This window comes from Chiloscyllium punctatum, chromosome 30 (assembly GCF_047496795.1).
Source record: "Chiloscyllium punctatum isolate Juve2018m chromosome 30, sChiPun1.3, whole genome shotgun sequence".
Taxonomy (NCBI): domain Eukaryota; kingdom Metazoa; phylum Chordata; class Chondrichthyes; order Orectolobiformes; family Hemiscylliidae; genus Chiloscyllium; species Chiloscyllium punctatum.
Window position 1 is genome coordinate 43846561 of NC_092768.1, and position 19477 is coordinate 43866037.

A 19477-nucleotide genomic window follows, 5' to 3' on the forward strand; every position below is an offset into this window, starting at 1 on the left:
TCTCCAGAGGAGAGACATGGAGGGTGACCAAAAGGGGAATGTCATTGGAGAAATATTCCACACTTCCTGTTATTTCGGGACATATCCACAATTGATCTTCCCAAACGACCGGGAATTCACTGAAGGCCTTTAAAGTGCCATTGGCCCAGGTAGCTCCTTCACGGCAGTGACAGGATGTTATGTTCATACTGGGAATCTGTAACTCTCATGCTGTACCAGTTATGTTCGCTTGTGGAAAGTAAGGACAAGCCGTTGGTCACGGAGGGAGGAGGAATTGAATTAACTTTTATTCCAACACCTGGTCTCCACAAAAGTACACTACACTCAGAGCCACTCGTGTGTCTGGGCTCATGTTTAGTCATTTGTATTTTCTGTAGCATCCCCAAACAGTTTGGTTGGAATGTCTGAGTGTTACATGTCAATAAAAATTGTTTTGTGTGATTTAAACTGACTCCAGGTCAATCTGTAAATAAAATAATGGACTCCAACAGAAGAGAAACAATTTATAATTTAGAAATAGAACTCTCTTTAAATAGGGGATTTCCTCAAAATGAAACGTTAAAAAGCCACACGCTCATCAGTGCCTGAGGGTCACTCTCACAGGGCAGGAGTGGGGAGGGCAGACAGACATCCCCCTGTTAGAGCTGCCACCCTCATGCCTCCTGTATCTCCCCCTGTGCCCGTATCCTGCACCCCCCTCCTGTCCCAGAGACATGCCCAGCAGCTGAGAACTCCTCCCTGGGGAGCTGCTGGCCAGGAGCTGCATCCATGAGAGCTCCAGCTGCTCTCCCTTGGGCCTGCCCTGTTTCTGGACTCGGAGCTGCCAGGAGGCCTTCTATTGGGCTGCTTTGTATTCCTGCCCGAGCAGCTGTCTCCAACAGCTGGGTTTGTATTGGCCTCTGGTTATGGGGCCTTGCAGGATCCTCCATGTGACCTGAAGGATTGAGATGGGTCTGCTTTGGACCAGGCAATGCATCAGGAATGCTTTTTCTCCAAAGGCCCAGCTGCTGTAGAAGCCCTTGTCTGAACCTCCCCCATCTCCTGCTGCTCAAGTGCAGAGAGTCAAGGTGCCTGTCATGTTGAGCCACCAGTCCATTGTTCAGGTCAGTGATGAACACCTCTTCCAGCAGAGTGCCAACATGGGCCTGATGTGGTCCCTGTGTCACTGAAGACTATGGAGCAAGTCCTTGAACTGTTGGAGGTCCCTCAGGCCCTGACAGATCAGATCGGTTTATCACCCACCCTCCCACTAACCCCACCCCATCAGCTTCATGGCTGCCCTAATGCCTTCCTCAGACCAAGAGAGGCTCGGAGATGGAGAGCTGGGGACCGGATTATCATCCCAGACTTGGGACACCCCCCACATTAACACCCGAAGGTGCAACATGGGGACAGGAGTGAGAGTGCCACTTCACCTGCCCTCCCAGCCCAGGGTGCTCCCCCTCCTGTTCATCTGGATGTCACTCCCCTTCCCCCTCCAGCTCAGTTACTGTCCCAGGGCCTTCTCCAGGTCCCCTTTCACCCCCCTGAGCTGCTGACACTGACTCCCCGCTTCCCCCCCCAGGCAGTGTGTCCAAAGGCAGCACCTGTCAGAAGGAAACATTGACAATGAAAGTTCCTTCCCATCTGTCCCAGCCCAGACGCTCGTGTGCTCAGCCCTGGGTGAAACATTCAGCTGGTGAGCCTGCCCTTTCCTCACATTCAACACCAATAACTGTTTATTGATGACAAACCACAATTCTCAGCATCTGTAGCTAAACATTGATAATAAGTAGGATCAAATTGCTGCCATCATAAAACATTATAGTGATAAAATAAAATAACAGTGTTACAGAAAGTGCGAAGTTGGTCAGTTCAGCTTAAATTAAGTTAGAATAAAAATAGAACAGTAACAGATAAATAGAGATTTCTGTCAACATATTTATACAGATATTTACAGAGCTGTTCAAATTTGGCACGTAATGTGCAAAACAATGTATCAGTTTCACCCCAATAAATACTGTGCCTCTGAGTTGCCTCGGGATGTTGCTTCATTTCAGGTCAATCAGTGACCCACTGAAGACAGTGATGATGAGCAAGTGTGAGGGAGGAACCATCCTTGAAGATCCCTCTGACGGTGACACTGCTCACATTTCTGAGACGGAATGGACACACGACTTGAGAAGGTCTCATTTGAAGGATCAGGATCCAAACCTGCAGATCCAGGATCCACCGTTCAACCTGTGGAAATATATTCCCAGGAAATCTCAATCTCAATCCTGAAAGAACTAGATGTGAGCAATGAGCTGTAATTCTGTGTGTCTGCTGTGATATGGAAGGATGGACAATGATGTCCATGTTCACACTGGAACAGGAGGATCCCATTATTCCACAATAAGGCTCCAGGAATGTCCTGCAGTGAAGGTCAGGAATGACAGACACGAAGCAAACACTTCAGAATGGGGAGGGGAGTGAAATTAGTCTGTCAGGGTTGAACAGTGTTTGGGAGGGTGGACAGGGTCAGGAGGGGAGGGGAATTAGTCTGACAGGGTTTAATAGTGTCTGGGAGGGTGGGACAGGGTCAGGAGCGGAGGGGAATTAGTGTGACAGGGTTTAACAGTGTCTGGGAGGGTGGGACAGGGTCAGGAGGGGAGGGGAATTAGTCTGACAGGGTTTAACAGTGACTGGGAGGATAGGACAGGGTCAGGAAGGGAGGGGAATTAGTCTGACAGGGTTTTGCAGTGTCTGGGAGGGTGGGACATGGTCTGGGGGGGAGGGGGAATTAGTCTGACAGGGTTTAACAGTGTCTGGGAGGATAGGATAGGGTCAGGAAGGGAGGGGAATTAGTCTGACAGGGTTTAACAGTGTCTGGGAGGATAGGATAGGGTCAGGAAGGGAGGGGAATTAGTCTGACAGGGTTTAACAGTGACTGATAGGATGGGACAGGGTCAGGAGGGGAGGGGAATTAGTCAGGGTTTAACAGTGTCTGGGAACGTGGGACAAGGTCAGGAGGGGAGGGGAATTAGTCTGACAGGGTTTAATAGTGACTGGGAGGGTGCGACAGGGTCAGGCGGGTAGGGGAATTAGTCTGACAGGGTTTAACAGTGTCTGGGAGGGTGGGATAGGGTCAAGAGCAGAGGGGAATTAGTCTGACAGGGTTTATCAGTGTCTGGGAGGGTGGGACAGGGTCAGGAGGGGAGGGGAATTAGTCTGACAGGGTTTAACTGTGTCTGGGAGGGTGGGACAGGGTCAGGAGTGGAAGGGGATTAGTCTGACAGGGTTTAACAGTGACTGGGAGGGTGGGACAGGGTCAGGAGGGGAGGGGAATTCGTCTGACAGGGTTCAACAGTGTCTGGGAGGATAGGACAGAGTCAGGAAGAGAGGGGAATTAGTCTGACAGGGTTTTGCAGTGTCTGGGAGGGTGGGACATGGTCGGGGGGGAGGGGGAATTAGTCTGACAGGGTTTAACAGTGTCTGGGAGGATAGGACAGGGTCAGGAGGGGAGGGGAATTAGTCTGACAGGGTTTAACAGTGTCTGGGAGGCTGGGACAGGGTCAGGAGGGGAGGGAAATTAGTCAGGGTTTAACAGTGCCTGGGAGGGTGGGATAGGGTCAGGAGCAGAGGGGAATTAGTCTGACAGGGTTTATCAGTGTCTGGAAGGGTGGGACAGGGTCAGGAGGGGAGGGGAATTAGTCTGACAGGGTTTAACTGTGTCTGGGAGGGTGGGACAGGGTCAGGAGGGGAGTGAAAATGTTATACATCACTGGTGCTACGTTAAAATGTCACTCACCGAATCATGAAGGAGCTGGAACAGAGATGTCAGAAGCTGAGAAAATAAAAACGGATTGTGAGAAATGGAACAAAATATAAACTTGACCATTTTGAGTTATTGTCGCTCAGTCACAGGACCCAGGATTCAATTCCCCTCAGCATTAACAAAGCAGACCCAGAGGGCACAGCACAAAGGGAGTGGAGGAAGAGGGATTGGAGGGAGAGAGTGGATGGTGAGGTTGAGGGAGTGCAGTGTGGGGGATGGGGAAGTGAAGGGTGAGGCAGTGGGACACTGGGGTCTGAGGGAACAGGAACTGAATGGTGATGGATGGGGATAACGGATGAAAGAGCAAAGAATTGGATGGAGATGAATGGGGGGTGGGGAAGATGTGAAATGAGGAAGAAGTGGGTTAAGAGGTGGAGGGTCTTCAGAGTGCGGAGGGTGGTATATGTGTCAGCCTGAGTAACACTCAGTGGAATGTAACTCTGTACTTGCAAATCCCTCTCCATCATTCCCAACACTCTGTCCCCTCAGTCACTTACTGGAAGCTGTTGTGTAGGTCCCACTTGGTGAATCTGCAGAAACAAAATAAATGTCCATTAGAATGGGGAATAATCCATTCTCAAAGGATGACAACACAGTGTGAGGGAATTGAGGTTCTGTAAGAAATCCTAGATCCCACATTCCTTTCCATCCTAACCTTTTCTGGAGATGCTGGAGATCTCTACCATTCCATTGATATTCAGTCAGTGAGAAGGTGAGAGTGTGTGAAGGGTTTAATGATCAATATTAGACCTGGACTGGGCCGATCACCTGAACAAAAGTCAGACAAGGGACAGGACGTGTGTATACGTGTGTATGTGTGTGTGGAGGTTTATTCAGTTCCATTCCACACAGTGCCCTGTGCTCCCAGTACAGGAGATTCCCCCACACTCACTCTGTCCCCTCAGTTCCACATTCCCCTCTCTCTGATTCTTACCTCTCCAGGGTTTTTTCCAGATGATTATTCCGAATATTGCAGCCATTGCAGCGACTAATCCAATCACAATTCCAAGATGAGCATATCCTGCACTGTTTTTCAGGACTTCTGAAATACATTTGAATAACATCAGGATTGTCTCTGTTCCTGGATCCGTTCCCAATTCGTGTCGATTCGAGACAATTGAAAAGAACTTGTCCGTTGGGACTTGATGGGGTTGGTTTAACATTGGTTTGACCGTCACCCAGTTTCACTCTCCAGTGAAGTCCCTAAAGATCTTATTGAAGGGGGTGCAAACACCGTGTTGTCCCAATCGAGGGGGATAATATCCATGTTTACGGAAGGCGCTAGGTTAAGAGACAGACTGAAGGTACAGTAACAGAGTAAATGAGTGAATTCCATCTGCTTCCGTTTTATCCAATTGGGGAAGTGTGCATTCATCCACTTTAGATCTGAGGAAGACAAATCTGAACCCTTTCGTGCTGTTGTGAGATTATAAGATGTTAAATATAGTGCATTTAGCAAGGTCATGTAGAAACATCATAAACATCTCATGCATGTTTCATTAAAAAACACAGAAAGTTAATAGAGTGTTGGCCGTTTCCTCAAGGGGGTTACAATACAAAGTGGCAAAGTGCATCTTCGGTTAGACTCTATCCAGAGAATGACATTGTGTCCTGAACATCAAACCTCACATCAGACAGACTGTTCTTGGAGGGGGGTATAGTGGAGATTCAGTAGAGTGAATGATAAGCACTGGTCACATTAACCTCATTAATCTGCTCCTGGGATGTGGGGGTCACAGAGACAGAGATGTCTGCAGCACAGAGAGACACCCTTCAGCACATCATGTTAACAACAACCAACAAACTGTTCCAATCCCATTTTCAAGCACTTGGCCATAGCCTTGTCAGCCTTGGAATCACAAGGGCACATCTAAATACTTCTTAAATGCTAATGAGGGTTTCTGCCCCAACATCCGAACAGGCAGTGAGTTCCAGATTCCCACTACCCACATTTCCTCACAGCTCCTCGGAACATTCTCAGTATTAATGAGGATGTTCTCAGACTTATATAAAATCTATTCCCCCTGTTCATTGATCTTTCCACCCCACAGGGGGAAATGTTTCTTCTGTCTGCCTTATCTGTGCTCCCCATGATTTTATATATCACAATCATGTCCCCTCCCCCTTCGATCTCCTCTGCTGTATGTAAAACAATCCCAGTCTGTCTCATCTCTCTTCATAACGGAAACTCTCCAGACCAGGCATATCCTGGTAAATCTCCTCTGCACCCTCGACAGTCCTATCACGTGAACGAACGAATGATTTCATTGTCATGTGTATTTTACAGTGAGAAAACAGTAAAATACAGTGAGAAGATTTTTCACTGTCACCACAATCTGACACCATTTTGATTAGTTTTAAGAACAAGGGGATGGCACAGTGGCTCAGTGGTTAGCACTGCTGCCTCCCAGTGCTCGGCACCCAGGTTCGATTCCAGCCTCGGGCTACTGTCTGTGTGGAGTTTGCACATACTCCCCAGGTCTGCGTGGGTTTCCTCCCCCAGTTCAAAGATGTGCAGGTCAGGTAAAGTGGCTATGCTAAATTGCCTATTGTGTTCAGGAATGTGGGTCAGGTGAATTAGTCAGGGATAAATGTAGAGTAATGGGGAATGGGTTCATGTGGGATATTCCTTGGAGGATCAGTGTAAACTTGTTGGGCCATGGGACCTGTTTTGACATTGTTGGGATTCTATTTTTAAAAAACCAAAAAAATGAGAGTTAAGGCTTCAAGAGAGTCCATGAGTCCCAATCATCGATGATGCTGCACCACTATCCCTCTCCCACTGCCTCGCCCACTCTCTACACTGGACCCAACCAACGTTGAAACTGCCACTCTTCAGGCACCATCTTGTATATCTGGGCCAATTCTCCTCTGCCACCGCCTTGCTGCCACCTGCACCGTATCCAACAACATCAGAGTCGCATCTCTCACCATTTGGCCAACCTCATCAATGTCACTATGAGGCCCTCCCACCAATGTATCTCCATCACTAGAGCTGGGTCCAACCAATGACGAAGTTACTGATCCTCAGGTGCCACCTTTCGCTGCTGAGCCTACCCTACCAACATCGCCCCCACTGGGTAGCAGCTGCCAATTCCGATACCAGCTCCCCATGCTCGGCCCTGGTAAAGTAAGTAAGCAAGGCTCACTTCCCACCATCACAAGGTCCACACTAGGCCCAGTCGAGTCCACACTGGGATACTTTGCTGCTGCTGATGCTGTCCAAGCTCAGGAAAAGAGGTGAGTCCAAACAGAAAGACCAAAAAAATGGAAAACCATTCAGAGGAGACGTGGAGCTATACTCCACCGCCATCTTGATGACACATTGTGCCTGTAATTTCTCCTTGATTACATTAGATTCCCGATAGTGTGGAGACAGGCCCTTCAGCCCAAGAGGTCCACACCGACCCTCCGAAGAGTATCCACCCAGACCCATTTTTTTGTCTTTTTCTTCCTGTCTGGGAGCAGTGGGAGACAGAGTGGAGGTGATGTTGGACACCAGGAGGTTGCCGGGAAAGTAAAAGAACAGTAAAAATTCTTACCTTCGAAGCCTGAGGCCTTTTTCCTGTCCGGGAGCAGCAGGAGACAGTGCAGAGGGAGTGGTGGAGACGAGGAGGTTGCCGGGAAAGTAAGGACTTAGTATAAATTTGAGCAGCGGTTAAACCCGAGATACTACATGTGTAGTACCTCCCTCCCGCAACACCCCCACCCCCCCCCCACCAACTCTAACCAGAAGAAAAGGACTCTGTAAGGTAAGGCTTTCTTTTACTTTTGTTTCCTTCATATATTTAAGTGCATTGTTTGGTTTTAGTTAGTTGATATAAAACTGAGGCTTACAATGGCAGGGGATTCAGACCCGTGGCATGTGCCTCTTGCTTGACGTAGGAGCTCAGGAATGTGGCTGACATCCCTGACTCTTACATTTGGAAGAAGTGTGTCCAGCTGCAGCTCTTGTTTGACCGTGTGACGGCTCTGGAACTGCGGATGGACTCACTGTGGGGCATCCAAGATGCTGAGGAGGTCGTGGATAGCACGTTTCGTGATATGGTCACACCGCAGGTTAGAACTGCTGAGGGAGACAGTGAATAGGTGACCAAAAGGCAGAAAAAGAACAGGAAGGCAGTGCAGGTGTCCCCTGCGGTCATCTCCCTCCAAGACAGGTATACCGCTTTGGATACTGCTGGGGGAGATGGATCACCAGGGGAGGGCAGCAGTTGCCAGGATCATGGCACCGTGGCGGGCACTGCTGTTCAGATGGGTGGGAAAAAGACTTGCAGTGTCATAGTCAGAGGGGATTCTATTGTAAGGGGAGTAGATAGGCCGTTCTGTGGCCGGAAACGAGACTCCTGGATTGTATTTTGCCTCCCAGGTGCTCGGGTCAGGGATGTCACCGATTGGCTGCAGAGCATTCTAAAAGGGGAGGTGAACAGTCAGTTCTCTTGGTGCTTATAGGCACCAACGATATAAGTAAAAAAAAGAGATGAGGTCCTGAAAGCAGAATTCAGGGAGCTAGGAGAGAAGTTAAAGTGGAGGACCTCAAAGGTAGTGATGTCGGGATTACTACCAGTGCCACATGCTAGCCAGGGTAGAAACAAAAGAATAGGCAGGATGAACATGTGGCTTGAGGGATGGGGTAGGAGGGAGAGGTTCAGATTTGTGGGACATTGGGACCGGTTCTGGGGAAGGCGGGACAATTACAAATTGTCGGTATACATCTGAACCAGACGGAACTAATGTCCTTGGGGGAGTTTTTGCTACTGATGTTGGGGAGGATTTAAACTAATGCAACAGGGGGCTGGGAACCAGAAGAGACAACTAGTAGACAGTGAGTTGGAAACTGAGACTGTAAGGATCATGAAGTTAGCATTACCGAGGGGAAGAGTAGGCAGACAGCAGATGAATGCAAAAGAACTGGCAGCCTGAAGTGCATATACTTTAATGCATGAAGTATAGTAGGTAAGGCAGATGGACTTAGGGCTTGGATTGGTGTCTGGGAGTATGGCGTTTTTGAGATCACAGAGACTTGGTTGAAGGAAGGGCATGATTGGCAACTAAATGTTCCAGGATATAGATGCTTCAGACAGGACAAGGAGGGAAGTAAAAGTGAGGGAGGAGTTGCATTGCTGGTGAGCGATGATATCACGGCTGTGCTAAAGGAGGACACTACGGGGGATTGGGTAGTGAGGCATTATGGGTGGGGTGGAGAAATAAGAAGGGCTCAGTTACATTGTTGGGGCTGTACTACAGGCCTCCCTACAGTGAGTGTGACTTAGAAGAACAAATAGGTGAACAGATTATGGAAAGATATGGTGATGATGGGAGATTTTAATTTTCCCAACATTGACTGGAATACATTTAGTGTCAGAGGTCTGGATGGGGCAGATTTTGTAAGGAGCATCCAGGAAAGTTTTCTGGAGCAGTATGTCAATAGCCTGACAAGGGAAGCGGCCATATTGGACCTGGTGTTGGGGAATGAATCGGGCCAGGTGGTAGAAGTTGCAGTGGGAGGTTTTCTTTGGGAATAGTGACCACAATTGTGTAAGTTTTAGAATACTCATGGACAAAGATGAGAGTGGTCCTAACGGAAGAGTACTAAACTGGGCTAAGGCGAATTATATCAAAATTAGGCAGGAGCTGGGAAATGTGGATTGGACACAGCTATTTGAAAGGAAGTCCACATTTGAGATGTGGGAGGCTTTCAAAGACAGGTTGAAGATTGTGCAGATAGGCATGTCCCGTTGAGGGCAAGGGATAGGAAAGGCAAGATTCGTGAACCGTGGATGATCGGAGAAATCATGCAACTAGCCAAGAGGAAAAGGGAAGCATACATAAGGTCCAGGCAGCTTAGAACAGAACGGGCCTTGGAGGAATATTGGGAGAGTCGGACCAATCTTAAACGTGGAATCAAGTGGGCTAAAAGGGCTCATGAAATAAGGAGAATCCCAAAGCCTTTTATTCATATATAAGAAGCAAGAGGGTAACTAGAGAAAGGGTTCGTCCACTAAAGGATAAGGAAGGAAGGTTGTGCGTCAAACCTGAGAAAGTGGGTGAGATTTTCAATGATTACTTTGCATCAGTGTTCACTGAGGAGAGGGACATGAGATTAGAGAGAGAAGTTTGTTTACTCTGGATCACTTTGACATAAAGAGGCAAGATGTGTTGGATAGGCTAAAGGATATTAAGGTGGACAAATCTCCAGGACCGGATAGGATCTAACCCAGGTTGCTGAGGGAGGTGAGAGAGGAAATAGCTTGGGCCCCGATAGATATCTTTGTAGCGTCCTTAAACACAGGTGAGCTGCCAGAGGACTGGAGGGTTGCTCATGTTGTCCCCCTGTACAAGGAGGGTAGTAGGGATATTCCAGGTAACTACAGACCAGTGAGCCTGACGTCAGTGGTGGGAAACTTGCTGGAGAAGGTACTGAAGGATAAAATCGATTTATATTAAGGAAAGAATGCACTTATCAGTGATAGGCCACATGGTTTTGTGTGGGGAGATCGTGCCTTACCAACTTAATAGAGTTCTTTGAGGAAGTGACCAAGTTGATAGATGAAGGAAAGGCTGTAGATGTCATATACATGAACTTTAGTAAGGCATTTGATAGGGTTCCCCGCAGTAAACTAATGGAGAAAGTGAAGTCACATGGTGTGCAGGGTGTTCTAGCTAGGTGGATAAAGAACTAGTTGAGCAACAGGAGACAGAGAGTAGTAGTTGAAGGGAGTTTCTCCAAATGGAGAAAGGTGACCAGTGGTGCTCCACAGGGGTCAGTGTTGGGGTCACTGTTGTTTGTGATATACATAAATGATCTGGAGAGGACAGAGTTGGTCTGATCAGTAAGTTTGCAGAAGATACGAAGATTGCTGAGGTAGCAGAAAGCATAGGGGACTGTCAAAGAATACAGGAGGATATGGATAGACTGGAGAGTTGGGCGGAGAAGTGGCAGATGGAGTTCAATCCAGACAAATGTGAGGTGTTTCATTTTGGGAAGTCTAATTCTAGAGCGAAATATACTGTAAACGGAAGAGTCTTGGGAAATGTTGATGGGCAGAGAGATCTGGGTGTGTAGGTCCATTGTATCCTGAAGATGGCTGCACAGGTGGATAGAGTGGTCAAGAAGGCATATGGTATGCTTGCCTTCATCGGACGGGGTATTGAGTATAAGAGCTGGCAGGTCATGTTAAAATTGTACACGACATTGGTTCAGCCGCATTTTGAATACTGTGTACAGTTCTGGTCGCCACATTACCAAAAGGATGTGGACGCTTTGGAGAGGGTGTAAGTGAGGACTACAGATGCTGGAGATCAGAGCTGAAAATGTGTTGCTGGAAAAGCGCAGCAGGTCAGGCAGCATCCAAGGAGCAGGAGAATCGATGTTTCGGGCATGAGCCTTCCTGAAGAAGGGTTCATGCCTGAAACGTCGATTCTCCTGCTCCTTGGATGTTGCCTGACCTGCTGCGCTTTTTCAGCAACATATTTTCAGCTTTGGAGAGGGTGCAGAGAAGGTTTACGAGGATGTTGCCTGGTATGGAAGGTGCTAGCTATGAAGAGGGGTTGAGTAGGTTAGGATTGTTTTCATTAGAAAAAAGGAGATTTAGGGGGGACCTGATTGAGGTCTACAAAATCATGAAGGGTATACACAGGGTGGATAGGAATAAAATTTTTCCCAGGGGGAAGGATTCAATAACGAGAGATCACACCTTCAAGGTGAGAGGTGAAAAGTTTAAGGAGGATACACACGGCAAATACTTCCCACAGAGGGTGGTAGGTGCCTGGAACGTGTTGCCAGGAGAGGTGGTAGAGGCAGGCACGATAGATTCATTTAAGGTGCGTCTGGACAGATGCATGAGTAAGAGGGTAGCAGAGGGATACAGATGCTTAAGAATTGAGCGACAGTTTTAGACAGTGGATTTGGATCGGCTCAGGCTTGGGGGGCCAAAGGGCCTGTTCCTGTGTTGTAAATATTCTTTGTTCTTTGTTCATTTCCCTACATTTCCCTCTGACTAATGCACCTAACACTATGGGCAAATTAGCATGGCCAATTCACCTAGCCTGCACATCTTTGGACTGTGGCAGGAATCCGGAGCACCCAGAGGAAACCTACACAGACACGGGCAGAATGTGTAAACTCCACACAGACAGTCCACCGAGGTGGGAATCGAACCTGGGTCCCTGACGCTGTGAGGCAGCAGTGCTAACCACTGAGCCACCGTGCCGTAATATGGATTCCAGAACTGTACACAATAATCTCGCTGTGATATAACCATGTTTTGATACAGGTCCAGTGTAACATCCTTTATCTTCAAATCTATGACACAGCTAATAAAAGGCAAGTGTAACACATGCCTTCTTAACCACTTTATCTACCTGTCCTCATACCTTAAGGGACCAGTGACCAGCCACATCAAGGTCCCTCTGATTCTCGGTGCTTCCCAGGATCCATCATGGATTCCCTTGCCTTGGTTGTCCTGCCCCAGTGCATCACCTTTGCCTTATCCAGAGTGAATTCCATTTGGCACTGACCAGCCCACCTGACCAGAACATCTATATCTTCCTGTAATCGAAGGCTATCCTCCTCACTCTGTCCCACCTCACTCATTTCATATCATCTGAGAACTTACTGAATAACCCTCTAACAGTCAACTTTATATAATTTCTATAAATCATAAACAGCAGTGTTACTGGCTGGTCTAGCATTTATAAATCAATCCTAATTGGTCAGAGGGCAGTTGAGAGTTACCCACACTGCTGTATGTCTGGAGTCACATGGAGGTGAGAACGGCTGATTTCCACCCAAAAGGGAATTCATGAACCAAACAAGTTTACACAACAATGGTTTCATTGTCATTATTAGACTCTTCATTCCAGATTTTCATTCAAATCAACTTCCACCATCTAACAAATGGAATACAAACTCAGGTCACCAGGATGTTACTCAGGTCTCTGGATTAATAGTCTGGTGATAATACCACCACGTCATCACCTCCCCTCCTCACAAAAAGGGGGAATTCCACCCACCATCATTTTACCCAGTCTGGGAAAGTGTGAGTCTAAGAAAATCTAAGGTCAATCTCAGAGAGAGCTATCAAAGTATGTTCATAGTTTTAAAAGTTTAGGTGTTGTAAAAAAAATGGACACACACACACAAACACACACAGACACACACACACATACACACACACAGACACACACACCAGTCCCTTACCCCACTGATACAGCTGGGCCTCTGCCAGGCTGCTGTGTTCAATTTGACAGGAGTATTGATCCTCATCCCCAGCATTGATCTCAATCTCTTTCTGGATCTGATGGGTCCCATCGTGGTTCGGTCGAACCCCCGAGGATTGGGTCTCAGACATGACCTCTCCATTCCTTAGCCAGATCACCTCGATGTCTACAGGATAAAACCCAGTGACCAGGCAGGAGAGAGTGAGTGGCTTGTCCTGACCATTGGGCTCCCTCCTGGAGATGAACACTTCAGGCTGAACTGTGATGGGAAAGGGTGAAAACACAAACAACAGACAGACACTGAATGGAATGGGAGAATGGTTTCATAGATCAGTGAGGTTAGATCAGAACATGGAGCAAAACTGAAATACATACCTTTCCTTCCAAAATACTGCTTTCCAGCTTGCAAATATCTCTTTAAATCCTGAACAAACCCTTGCTCTAGATGGGTTTCCCAATATTTGTTCCAGGATTCATCAGTATTCCATTTCTCTTTAGTCTTCACTGCATTGTGATTGGTTGCGATCCATCTCATTCTATCTGGATCTAAGCTGAGGTAATCCTTTCCATCAAATCCAACTCGCATCGATCTCTTAATAGAGCCGTCATCAGTGATTTCAACAATTGTTATCCATTGAAATGTGTGAATTCCTATCGGTGACCAAACAGGAAATAGTATTCAATTTTTTGCAAATAAATGACAACCTGTCTGATCTGAGGGGAGAGTAATCTAGGATCAAATAGAATTGGAAATTATAGTCCAGTAACGAATGATATCAGGGGGTTAGTGCTGGGAGATAGACTGAGTGGGGTGACCCAGGGGTCAGTGCTGGGGGATGGACTGAGTGGAGTGACCCAGGGGTCAGTGCTGGGGGATGGACTGAGTGGAGTGACCCAGGGGTCAGTGCTGGGGGTGGACTGAGTGAAGTGACGCAGGGGTCAGTGCTGGGGGTTGGACTGAGTGGAGTGACCCATGGGTCAGTGCTGGGGGATGGACTGAGTGGAGTGACCCAGGGGTCAGTGCTGGGGGATGGACTGAGTGGAGTGACCCAGGGGTCAGTGCTGGGAGATGGACTGAGTGACCCAGGGGTCAGTGCTGGGTGATGGACTGAGTGGAGTGACCCAGGGGTCAGTGCTGGGGGATGGACTGAGTGGAGTGACCCAGGGGTCAGTGCTGGGGGATGGACTGAGTGACCCAGGGGTCAGTGCTGGGTGATGGACTGAGTGAAGTGACGCAGGGGTCAGTGCTGGGGGATGGACTGAGTGGAGTGACCCAGGGGTCAGTGCTGGGGGATGGACTGAGTGGAGTGACCCAGGGGTCAGTGCTGGGGGATAGACTGAGTGTAGTGACCCAGGGGTCAGCACTGGTGGATGGACTGAGTGGAGTGACCCAGGGGTCAGTGCTGGGGGATGGACTGAGTGGAGTGAACAAGAGGTGAGTGCTGGAGAATGGACTTGGTCATCTTCACTGCCTTACCTCTCTCAGATATTTTCTACAGAGCTTCTCATTGTCCTCTCACACTGCCTGCTGGATTCACATTGTTCATTCCGTAATACAGGAGAAGATCAATGCCCCCCGCCCACCTGATATATGAACAGACATTGAGACCCAGTGAGATGACAGGAATTCTCCAACAAGCTGCTTGTTCCTGGAGGATCACACCCATTTCACCAGATTCCCACTCACTCAATCATAAACCATCTCCTGATCTTCATTATTATGACACAACTTCATAAATTTCTCACTCAGAATAGGCAGAAGGAACAGAGTATCACTCTGCATACCTCTGGCTCACACAGTGTCACACGTGGAATGTGCAAGTGTTACAGCGAACAGGATAACTCAGGCTCAGTACCTGCCTGTCACTCATTGGAAAGAACAAATAAAATTAAGCTTGTTTTTAAAAAGCAAGTTTCTTGATCTCTAGGAATGCTGAAGTGTGATGTAATTCATTACCTTTAGTAATTGTTTTAAAAGGAGGCAATGTGGGAGATAATTTGCATACAGAAAAGCTCCTACACACTTTCAAATGATGATAATTGAAGTTTGATACTGACCAGGGTTTTGGGGATAACTTCCCTGCTCTTCTTCAAAGGTTCATTGACATAAAGCCAACGGAGACTCTGTTCAGCATCTCATCTGACAGACAGCAACTTCAACAGCACAGCATTCTGTAAAGCCTGAACTGGCATGTTCAGTGTAATTGCTGTGTTTATGCCCTGGGCTGGGGCTTTGTACCTACAACCTTCTGATGCAGAACCCAGAGGGACACCACCTACACCACAGTCAACATTACCCTTCAGAAATTCCCCATCACCGATCTTACCAGATGTCTGGTTTGTACTTTTCATCATTGTATTCAGATTCTCCTTTGCCATGTCTGATCGTGTATTCCCGAGACCTGTGAGATATTGCCAGTATTCTGCATCAAAATATTCCACCATGAACTGCTGTCTGGGGACCATCCGACGAACATTAGTGTCATGATAATTGAGTTGAACTCCATTGACTATCGCAATGTTAGTCACCTCCGGAAAATCCTTAATGCCAGAGACTGCCGTGTAGATCACAGTCAGTGAGTCGGTGTCTGCAAATATCAGTTAAAGAAGGGGTTAATAAACATCTACACAGTACTGAAGACATATGCCCCAGAAATCCCTACACACCCAACCAAGATGTTCCAGTACAGCTCCAACACCAGCCTCAACATGACAATGTGAAAAATTGCTCAGGCATGACCTGTACACAAAAAAGCAGGACAAATCCAACCCAGTGAATTAACCACCCCATCAGCCTACTCTCGATCATCAGTTAACTGTTAGAAAGTGCCATCAAGCAGCAATAACCTGCTCAATGACACCCAGTTTCACTTCTCCTGGGGCCACTGAGTTCCTGACCTCGTTATAAACTTAGTTCAAACATGGACAAAAAAGCTGAATTCCAGAGGGGAGGCAAGAGTGGCAGCCCTGGGTATCTCGGCCATGTTTGACCAAGTGTGGCATCAAGGAGTCCTGGCAAAACTGGAATCAGTGGGACTCAGGGGGAACACTTTCTGCCAGTTGGAGTCATACCGGGCACAGAAGAAGATGGTTGTAGTTGTTGGAGGTCAGGCACCTCAGCTCCAGGACATCACTACAAGAACTCCTCAGGGACCTTCTCTCCAGTATAAGGTCAGAAATAGGGATGTTCACTGATGATTGCACCATGTTCAGCATTGCTTGTGATTCCTCAGGTACTGAAACCATCCATTTCCAAATGCAGCAACACCTGGGCAATATTCAGGAAGAGCTTACGCTCGAAACATTAACTCTTCTGCTCCTCGGATGCTCCCTGACCTGCTGTGTTTTTCCAGTGCCACACTTGTGACAATATTCAGGCTTCGGCTGGTAAGTGGCAAGTTATACTGGCAGCACACACAGGCTTCATGTACTGACCAACTGAAACCGGTGAGAATGTGACTATCTCCCTTCGATATTCAATGGTGTTGTAATCTCTGAATTGTCCAGAAACTGAAGTGGATGAACCACATGTATACTGTATGCAAGAGCAGGTCAGGTGTTGGGAATTCTGCAGTGAGTAACTGCTGACTCACGTCCTGCTTAATTGTTAGCCCATCCACAACACTCACTCCTTACAGTACTGACACACAGCAGTGTGTACTGTCTCCAAGTGCCTGACAGTACCTTCCAAACCTGTGACATCTATCTTCAAGGAGGACAACAGCAACAGATGCAAGAGTACACTAACCCCTGGAAATTCCCCTCCAGGCCACACACCATCATTTGGAAAGATATCACTATTCGATTACTTTTGTTGTTTCATAATCCTGGAGCTCCCTGTTTAACCTGGAACAGTGACCTGGAATAAAGTGAAGAAAGACATTGAGGAAACCTTCCTGACTGCGGAGCATCTGGTGTGAGGAATTCAGGATAACCCAAGGGCAGGTTTGTGCTTTATTGCTATAACCAGGAAAGATGTGGAGTGAGTGAATCCGAATTGAAATGAAGAGAAACAGGAATATTGGGAGGATGAAGTGTGAGACCATGAGGGACAGTCACTGTGTGAACAGTCTCTCTGTCAAACAGGGGGATGGCCATTAAGATATTGGTAAAAACAATGACTGCAGATGCTGGAAACCAGATTCTGGATTAGTGGTGCTGGAAGAGCACAGCAGTTCAGGCAGTATCCAAGGAGCAGTAAAATCGACGTTTCGGGCAAAAGCCCTTCATCAGGAATACAGCAGAGAGCCTGAAGGGTGGAGAGGTAAATGAGAGGAGGGTGGGGGTGGGGAGAAAGTAGCATAGAGTTCAATAGGTGAGTGGGGGAGGGGATGAAGACCATAAGACATAGGAGTGGAAGTAAGGCCATTCGGCCCATCGAGTCCACTCCGCCATTCAATCATGGCTGCTGGGCACTTCAACTCCACTTACCCGCATTCTCCCCGTAGCCCTTAATTCCCCGAGACAACAAGAATCTATCAATCTCTGGATGAAGGTGATAGGTCAGGGGAGGAGGGTGGAGTTGATAGGCGGAAAAGAAGATAGGCAGGTAGGACAAGTCATGGGGACAATGCTGAGCTGGAAGTTTCGAACTAGGGTGTGGTGGGGGGAAGGGGAAATGAGGAAACTGTTGAAGTCCACATTGATGCCCTGGGGTTGAAGTGTTCCAAGGCGGAAGATGAGGCATTCTTCCTCCAGGCGTCTGGTGGTGAGGGAGCGGCGGTGAAGGAGATCCAGGACCTCCATGTCCACGGCAGAGTGGGAGGGAGAGTTCAAATGTTGGGCCACAGGGCAGTGTGGTTGATTGGTGCGGGTGTCTCGGAGATGTTCCCTAAAGCGCTCTGCGAGGAGGCGTCCAGTCTCCCCAATGTAGAGGAGACCATTAAGATGTTGGTGTCTGGAATAACTTGGCCTATTCAACCATGAGGGCATCACAGCTGAGCCTGGGCTGGGTTAAACATGGAGTATCCTTCTCCTCCCCACAGTGTTTACAAGACTTTAGACCAGGAATGATGAAGCTGTTTGGCTTCTCCCAATCGATGTGAAAATTAAAACTGTCCATTGGAACCATTTCCCATTTGTTCGGAGCTTCTCTGATCTCGGGGTTTCTACATCCTGCTGTCAGGAGACCTGGACACAAATCCCATCAGAGTCTTCCAGACTGTGCTGCCTTCAATGTGTAAAAGATCAGGCTGGCTGTATAACAGGCGGCTGATCAAACATCCCCCAATTCAAACTCTCCCCAAGAGATTCACATTCACCCCAGACACAGAGAGAGAGAGAGAGAGAGAATGGAAAGCTGAATTCTGTACTTACCGGGAGAGACCCGAGAAAAACACAGGGAGATGGAGAAAAGGATCAGCAACATTCTGGGAATCCACTGTCGTTATTCCCATCAAAAACGGATTGGGGTAAAAGCTGCTGATAATGGACTGGAAATGACAAAGAAAAACGTCTGTAGTGAGTCCATTCTCCAAGTTCGATGGAAATTTGATCACTTCCTCCAACTCAAACAGAGAGGGGAATGATTGGTTCGTAATAAAGAAACACCCAATTAAATGTGAAACCGTGAGCCTGTCACCAGTTCCCGGGAGACTGAAAGGCAGACACACAGGGGTTTGACACCAAGAGCTGCAGGTTGGAGACGCTGCCCCCATCAGGAACGGGGATCGCTCCAGGAGGTAAAAGCACAGACCGTGTGTTGCAGCTGAATTGGGAGGGAAATCCTCATTCTCCATCCGACAGCCCCGCTCCCACTCTTCATTAGAAAGGACAGTGATCCCTATCCAATGATAAAAGCTGGTCATGTGAGACCCTGAACTCTCATCTCTATCCGGCTGGATCCATCCCTCTTTGCATCCGTTTAAACTTGTACATTTCCCCATGTCTCCAGCGTCATGTATTAAGGTCAGTCTGTCAGGATATGGAAGATACTGTTTATCCCTGCACACAGTGACCTGGATGATGCAAGGCAAGTACCAGGTGTCCCTGAGCTCCAGAGTGGGGTCCTGAAGGGCCCATGGTCTGAGAGTTATTTCTGGAGCAGGCGTAGAGTCAGAGAGAGTTGGAGAAACATACAGCATGGAAACAGACCCTTCAGCCCAACATGTCCATTCCCACCAGGTTCCCTAAACTAGATTTATCCCATTTGTCTGTGTTTGTCCTGTCCTCCCTCCAACCTTTCCTGTCCATGTACCTGTCCGAATGCCTTTTGAATATTGTAATTGTACTCATCTCTACCACATCCTCTGGCAGCTGGTTCCATATCCCCACAACTCCTTGTGTGAAAAACTGGCCCCTCAGGTCCCTTTAAATCTTTCCCCTCTTATACCTCTATCCTCTAGTTTTGGACTCCCCCTCCTCTGGGGAACAGCCACCTCTCATGTTTCTATGTTCCAATGAGTGCAGGCTAATCTACTCAAGCTTTCCCCATCAGACTGAACCTCCATATCTGGGACC

The 19477-nt window shown here is 47.9% G+C and overlaps 1 protein-coding gene across 4 annotated transcripts; it reads right to left on the reverse strand.

The window, feature by feature from the left end:
- Nucleotides 1-1859: 1859 nt before the first annotated feature.
- Nucleotides 1860-18630, reverse strand: LOC140455475 (class I histocompatibility antigen, F10 alpha chain-like). 4 transcript variants are annotated; one of them, XM_072550388.1, is made up of 8 exons: nucleotides 18335-18386; nucleotides 15346-15606; nucleotides 13394-13669; nucleotides 12999-13277; nucleotides 4731-4838; nucleotides 4294-4326; nucleotides 3770-3805; nucleotides 1860-2220 (listed from the first exon to the last, which is right to left on the reverse strand). In XM_072550388.1, the coding sequence occupies exons 1-7, from the start codon at nucleotides 18384-18386 to the stop codon at nucleotides 3774-3776; spliced, it is 1041 nt and encodes a 346-aa protein (XP_072406489.1). In that variant the 3' UTR covers nucleotides 1860-2220; nucleotides 3770-3773. The 4 variants fall into 4 exon arrangements, with proteins under 4 accessions (XP_072406489.1, XP_072406486.1, XP_072406488.1 ...); XM_072550385.1 differs by having other exon boundaries at nucleotides 1865-2220; nucleotides 4731-4835; nucleotides 18335-18630; XM_072550387.1 differs by lacking the exon at nucleotides 4294-4326 and having other exon boundaries at nucleotides 1870-2220; nucleotides 18335-18628.
- Between the last annotated feature and the right edge of the window lie 847 nt (nucleotides 18631-19477).